General features: G+C 45.8%; 1 protein-coding gene across 3 annotated transcripts; it reads left to right on the top strand.

Moving 5' to 3' along the window:
* Positions 1 to 1,388: 1,388 nt before the first annotated feature.
* Positions 1,389 to 7,441, top strand: LOC119549227 (protein EFR3 homolog cmp44E). 3 transcript variants are annotated; one of them, XM_037857110.1, is made up of 9 exons: positions 1,389 to 1,890; positions 3,471 to 3,675; positions 3,734 to 3,887; positions 3,948 to 4,193; positions 4,390 to 4,431; positions 4,542 to 4,672; positions 4,740 to 5,603; positions 5,664 to 6,288; positions 7,074 to 7,441. In XM_037857110.1, the coding sequence occupies exons 1-9, from the start codon at positions 1,806 to 1,808 to the stop codon at positions 7,224 to 7,226; spliced, it is 2,505 nt and encodes an 834-aa protein (XP_037713038.1). In that variant the 5' UTR covers positions 1,389 to 1,805; the 3' UTR covers positions 7,227 to 7,441. The 3 variants fall into 3 exon arrangements, with proteins under 3 accessions (XP_037713038.1, XP_037713039.1, XP_037713040.1); XM_037857112.1 differs by lacking the exon at positions 1,389 to 1,890 and adding an exon at positions 2,891 to 3,044; XM_037857111.1 differs by lacking the exon at positions 4,390 to 4,431.
* Positions 7,442 to 7,447: the final 6 nt, after the last annotated feature.

The raw sequence follows: 7,447 nt of genomic DNA, 5'->3' as shown, positions 1-7,447 counted from the left end.
CTTTCGTTTGGCGAATATGAATCAAATCAAGGTTCGAGTACTCACTCGAAAACAAGTGAAACCAGATCGCCCAAACATTCTTGGGATGTTTTCCTACGCGCTGGCCAATATGAAAATGATGTTCCTGCCTGTTCCGACTGTCAACCAGTTTCCACTGGCTTCTGTTCGGTGACCCTCTGCCAGCTGCTCATCCGCGCACTTCCCCCGGCCCCCGCCCCCCGGGCCACTCCCACTCATCAATCACTGGTCATTAAAGCCGAGCACTAATTAATTCATCTTATAGATACGACCGAGCAGGCGCTAATCCCTGGCCACAAAAGTAAACAAAGCGTAAAATATGCCCAGAACTTAGCACTGAAATACCTTTTAGATACAGTGCCTCTTCTGTTTCTAATATTCTCCAAAGCTAAATGCTTATACTCAAATCTCTTTGAGTATAATTTTCCCAGCTCCGGAGGCATTCATAAACACATATGTAACTTAGGTGTTTCCAATGTCTCACAGAAATAATACGCTTATAACACCTCTATGTGTGCATTGTTGGATGCCTTAAATGGATTCTGACAGTTTCCTTTAGGTGTTACTTTAAAATATTCATAAAAATTAATTTAAATAATTATAAAGCTTGTAAGGTGCCTATGATATTTTTTGACAGCGGGTTCTGCTTTTTGAATCCCCTCTGTATTCACATGTTCATACATTTGCGCGTTTAAAGCCACACACTTGAATATTTGAATATCACAGTAATTAATCAAAAAGTCAGAGAAATAAGCAGCACATACAAATAAATCATCGATCGTCATCGTCGGTCAAGAAACTATAAAGCACGTCCACCCCGCCCCTCCAACCCGCACCCCTCTTTCGAATCGAAGGAACCCATTTCGGTTTAATAAAGTTGTCAACCCACGATACTGGCGTGTGAAGCGCTCTTTGAGTACACACAAAAAGATAACTGATCACTTTTTGATAAATATTTCTCATTTAATTTGATTACACTTTACAAAAACTGGGATGTACATACGTTGCATGATAAGAGTACAAACACTTTGTAATTCCGAAATTTTTATTTATCAAATCAAATGTACCCATTGTTTCAGTGTACTTCTCCTGATTTGTCAAGTGTTCGTTTTGCATTTTGCTTCGAGTGTTTAATTGTGCGCCCCATAACGGTAAACTTAGTGAAGGCCAGAGAATTTTCGGACACCGCTCCTCTATGCCCCCCAAAAATACGCATTTTATGAATGAAAAGCGGGATGTGAAAAGCTCGACTTATCCCCTGAGCTTTGCTTTATGGCCTCTGGGGAGCTTTGTGGAGGAAACCCCAAAAATGCGCGGAGCTTTAGTGCGAAAAACACATTTTCACCAAGCACATTTTCCATTCTGTTTGTTGTTCTCGCTGCGTGCGGTTTGTGTTTGATTTGTCTCGAGTTTGTAGGCTTTAATGTTCAATTATTTTTTGTGAAGACTGTTGACTTTCGAAAGTTGTAGTAGCGGACATAGGATTATACGTATTATTTGCTGAATTAATATTCAAAACCGAGTGTCATTCCAAAGATGTGCGAATGGCATCATTTGGCCAGGCCAAAAAGTAAAGACCCCTGTGATATAAGCTGGTCGCAATGGCCATAAAAAAGCTCCCTGGCCAGTGAATCCGAGCTTTCGTCCCGTTAGTCGCGCCATCAGCTGACCTGGAGCAACAACAACCTGTACGGAGCAACAACGTTTCGCGCTAAAAATAGCCAAAGTTCATGGTCACGTCCTGGAGCGGAGTGGGCAGATTCAATCCGTGATACTCGCATCCCAAAATGGCCCTCATTCGCTGCTGCTTTGAGCCGCCGGAACTCCCCGAGTTCTTCGACAGTTTCGTGCAGAAGTGCACGGATCCTAGTTGTAAGTATCCCTAAACTTAAGATATGTTTCGAAAGCTATAATGAGTCGTGTTCATTTGAAGGAAAAACTTTGTCTGTAAAGAAAGAAAGAAATTTAAAATTTTTTTTTATATTTTCAACGAATTCCAGAATAGAAGTGTAGTACATACATACAAGTACTTGTATGTAGTACCTATAGTTAAAAATAAACAAAAATCAAGATCTGAAACTAAACATATTCCGGTCCCATATTCATACAATTAAAAACCCAGGTAGGCTACAGATTTATCCGCCATTATGCAGAACTACAGAACTAAATTACCCGTTGCATCGTTTTAATATTATGGAATTTATTATTTCTTTAAGTCTAATCTTTGAATGTATTGAAACACAAATTTAAAAACGTAATGCCCTGATAGATTTTAGATTTTTTAAATAAGGACCATGTTTTTATGTAAGTTTTGAAGTTTCATAGATCAAACCTCCATCAGCCAGGTAAAATTTTGAGTTACAAAGACTTCCGATATAGTGTCAAAATTATATGTTGCCTAAGGCAACGGCCTTTTGTTGAATTAAGATGTACTTAAAACACGTCACCAAAATTAACTTAAATTCCTCAAATCTTTAGAATTTTAACTATCAAGCAAAACACTTTGCAAAAGAAAAACTAGGTTTGTCATTCATAAAAACATAAATAACCTTACTACTTTAACGCGCAAATAGGCAATTCTCTTTAAAAAGTCGACTTAAAGAATTCAAATCGGATGCGGAAGAAAAAGTTGGTTCAAGATATAAAGAAATTAAAGTTATGGGTATTGGACTTACGGATAAACACTAAACGCTGCTGCATGACAGTTTTCTTAGAGTTAGGAAAGATGACTGCATCTTTAACAATAATTTTTCAAGTGCATACTGCACAGTGGGCATAAATTGCAAGTTCCCAATTAGATTTAAATATTTTACAGTATGACAGTGCTCGTACACCCCCCTCTACACGGTATTTGCATGCATCCCTCGCATGGTCACACCGCGTGCCTATCGATAAGTCAGCCGAGAGTGTCTCACCCGCAAAAGGAAAACAAAAGAAAAACTAGCTGCGCTCTTTTATCGCAGCGTTTTATTATCTAATGCCGCGATAAAGACCCCAAGAAGAGAATCGCGACGCCAAAATGCCTGGTAAGCTGTCGGCGAACACAGGTGTCATTCGCTTGGCGTGCCACGGGCCATTGAGCCAGATGACCTCGCCACCAGCCAATTGGCCAGGAATGACGACACCGACAAATCGATGGACTGGCTTGGAGTTGGGTGGTGTTCAAAGGGGAAGGATGGGCGGCGCGACCCGGGTGGCGGAAGCCATCAACCAGCGAGCGATGAGCCGTCCAATCACTCAAACAGCAAAACTATAGTCCACTAGGGCAATTATCGCGATAAGATTAAGCGGAAAATGGTGGTCGCACCCAGTCGACCCGAGTCGGTTTTCACACTACCACCACCACCATCACTCTCACCAGCGGAGCGGTGGCGCCATGTTCACCTACCGCTGCATCCATGTCTGCCTGCCCAATCCCTCTAACCGCTGTGCCTTTACCTGCGCTCTTCTAGGCTGCTGCGGATGCTGCTCGGCGCTCAGGCCGCGCTACAAGCGCCTGGTGGACAACATATTCCCGGTGAATCCGGAGGACGGGCTGGTCAAGTCCAACATGGAGAAGCTGACCTTCTACTCCCTGAGTTCACCTGACAAGCTCGACCGGATTGGCGAGTACCTCTACCAGAAGGCCACCAAGGACATCAACAGGAAGCGCTACAAGTAAGTGGGTCAGAGACTAGGGAGTTCTTATTGACCAACTCACTTTGTTGATCCCCAGGCTGGCCGAAATCGCCATGGAAGCCATGGACCTGCTGCTTCAGGCTTGTCACGCCCAAACCACGCTTAATCTGTTTGTGGAATCCTTCCTGCGCATGGTGCAGAAGCTTCTTGAGGACTCGAACCCCAACCTGAAGATAATGGCCACCAATTCGGTAAAACCCTATTCAAAAGAAACCTTATACCCATCTGTACTCACACCTCTACACTTGCAGTTTGTGAAGTTCGCCAACATCAACGAGGACACCCCGTCCTACCATCGACGCTACGACTTCTTCATTTCGAAGTTCTCTTCGATGTGCCACAGCGATGCGGCCAGCATGAGGGACAGTCTGCGTCTGGCGGGAATCAAGGGCTTGCAGGGCGTCATCCGGAAAACAGTGTCCGACGATCTGGTAGAGAACATCTGGGCGGCGGAGCACATGGAGAAGATTGTGCCCTCGCTCCTTTTCAACATGCAGGTGGGTAGTTACTTGGTCTTGCGCCCTGCCCAGCCGTTCGGAGATGGATGCAGCCATCCATCCCAGTTCTCTGTCCCATTGGCCAATTATTGTACTAATTTCGATGTATTTTGCATTTCGTTTTCGTGTATTTTGTTAATGCAAACCAAACCCAAACCAACCACAACACAACCAACACACAACAATAACCAAACAGTTTTGTGTAAACGTTATGTTCGTGAAGAAAAATTTACTGGCGGTAATGATCGAATCGAATTGTTCCATTACATAAGCATATTAGTGAACGCTGATTAGTCACCAAGACCACCTAATCAGATCTTGGTATTAATATATTTTTTATTACTGCAGTCCGGGGATCTAACGCCCGTTGAGGATGCCACCAATGTGACGCCTCCGGCCTTGGCCGAGGAAGTACTACGGGAGCTGGTGGGCCGCGCCTCCTTCGGGCACATTCGCAGCGTACTGAAGCCGCTGCTGACGTAAGTAGCACCCCTGGAATTATGACCACCCGTTGCTAATCAGAGGTTTACTCTTCCTAATTTACAGCCACCTGGACCGCCATGAGCTGTGGGTGCCCAACACGTTTGCGATTCATACATTCCGCATCGTGATGATTTCCATACAGCCGCAGTACTCGTATACCGTGGTGGAGACCCTGATGCAGCATCTGGACAACAACTTCAAGTCGTCTCCCAAGACACGCACCTCGTTGGCAGTCGTTCTGTCAAAGATTATCGCCATAGCAGCGGGCGAGAGTGTCGGGCCCTCCGCTCTGGACATTATCAACAACCTGCTGACCCACCTGCGGACAAGTGTGAGCACTACCAGCGAGATCACACCCGAGGAGTCGCAGTATCAGGAGGCGCTAATTAACGCTCTGGGCGAGTTCGCAAACCATCATCCCGACTACCAAAAGATCGAGATCATGCTCTTCATCATGAACACGGTGCCGGACTTATCCAAGAAGAGCAAGGGCGACCAGATGCTGCAGAACATCCTGCTCAAGTCGCTTCTCAAGGTGGGAACCCAGTACAGCACCGTCTCCTTCGAGAAGGCCTTCCCCGCCTCCTTCCTGCAGCCGCTGCTTAAGATGGCCCGGGCGCCACATAATCCCACTCGCATGGTTGTGATGCAGATTTTACAGGCTCTGCTCGATCGGCACCAGAATGAGCAGGTCCTCAGCAACGTCAGTGTGAAGCCATACCCGGCGCTCTCCCAGGAGCCGCCATCGCGTTCTGACATTATTTTCACGCACAAGTACGGCGCCAACATCATGCAGGCGCTGATCGATTCAATGGCGCTATCGGATCGGGTTGACGCATTGACCTCCAGTTATAATACCGCCGCCCTGCTCATCGTCGAGATGTCTTGCAACGAGACCGTGCAGGAATTTCTTCTGTTTATTCTGGGGTAAGGTTTCATAGGCTAGACCCTAAGAAAGTGTTTTGAATTCTTTGGTTCCTCTTGTAGAATCCAGCAGGTGGCCAACACTGTGGACACCCTGGGAAACGTGCACAAGTGCAGCTTGCACGCCATCTCCATCGGTCTGCTGGTGCTTATCTCGCGGGTAAGTGGCATCAACAACCTACTGGAGTATGCTCAAAAGATTGTGGACGCACGGCGCGAGGAGGCCACCCACTTCCTACCACCACTGCTTGAGCCCAAGAAGATGTCCGGGAAGACCTTGAATCTTTCGCTGCCCCATCTCGCCATAGACAAGTTGGCGCTGGGAGAGTGCCTGCAGAACGCGGGCATGGATGCCCAGAGGATCAACTCTGGAGCTCCGTACGCGCTTAACCAGACGGATCACCCGGGCCACCGCCACTCTTGGGTAGAGTCCGTGAGCAACCAGCTGACTCAGCGCAACAGCTCTGCGGATCTGACCGTCTACAACGGCGATGTGGACAGCGTTAGCAGCTCGCCGGGCGTTTGCAAGAAGCTCCTGGCACCGGAGTTCAACTTCGATGCCATGAAGAGGGCTCTGGCTGAGCCAACTGAGGCTGCCAAACGGGAGCAGCGCGAGCGCCAGATGCAGATCGTTCGCACGTTCCGAGAGGGCGAGTTTGATGATCTGATGAGACGCACAGAACCCAAGGTGAGTAAAAAGCCCTGTGAGGTAGTTTGATAAATACGACATAAGATATATTTCAAGGCTTATATCTTTATTTCTTTATCACCATCATTTGAACGAAGGTCAGCGGACGAGGTAGAAAACTGCCCCAATAAATGCCGTTTCCTGACCTTTTCCATTCGGCCGTCTTTGTAGTATTTCCATTGGACATGCTGTGACTTAAAGTGACAACTTACTATAATGTTTATTTCTTAGCATGTGATATACATATGTACCTTAACACACAGCTTGTATCTATCCACCATTTGTCAGAATGAGCAGCAGCTTCACACAGGTTATATCGATCGAATGTGGATAACTTATTCCCTTTGAGCTGCGTTAGCGAGTCCCCTGGGGTCCGAAATATTTTTCAACCTTGCTAAGCTTGTGGGATTCCTCCCTTTCGCCAAGGAGCGTACCTAGAATTTCCATTAACATCGCGAAACTGAAAGTAAAGTTCGAAGGGTTGGATTTTAGTCATCAAATGTAGTCTCTAGAGACCAATAAAGAAAGCAACGCCAAACCCATCCATGTAGTCCTGGCGCCTTTAAGTAACTGTCCAGTGAACCTTCGAGGGGAGCTTTTCCAGGTAGTTTTATCTGGTAAATGTCATTTGGCCGGCAGATTCTCTCAATACCATGAACCTCCTTATGTTGCCCAATACTGAAATTCAAATTTCAGACGCAATTCTGCTATCGGCCTAACAATACAAAGCTATGACTATTGCTCCGTATAAAAAAGTTAATATCACTGTTTTCTTCCATTTCCAGCACGATCTCATCCAGAACCGCCTGAACGAGCTTTTCAACTCGCTGGCCGTGGAACGTCAGATCACGCAGAGCGACACCAAGGCCGCTCAGTTGCAAGCTAGCAACGAGAAGCCCATCTACGAGACGAACTTCCCGGAACTCTTTTACTACTAAACCGTATTCCTCGAACCGGAATTCCCTTCCGGCGAATATTCCGTACTCAATTCACGTATAAATAGCCCTTAATGCGAATTTGTTTGGTGTCTGTATGAAACTAGTTAAATTTAATCAAATTTTCTGTTGTTAAATGCAAACAATTCAATTGTTAAGCCATCTTGGATATATACTTTGAATTAATTGTTATACAAATATATATGTATACAAGTACATTTCAG

The sequence above is a fragment of the Drosophila subpulchrella genome, chromosome 2R, assembly GCF_014743375.2.
Source record: "Drosophila subpulchrella strain 33 F10 #4 breed RU33 chromosome 2R, RU_Dsub_v1.1 Primary Assembly, whole genome shotgun sequence".
NCBI lineage: Eukaryota > Metazoa > Arthropoda > Insecta > Diptera > Drosophilidae > Drosophila > Drosophila subpulchrella.
This window is presented reverse-complemented; position numbering and strand designations above follow the sequence as displayed.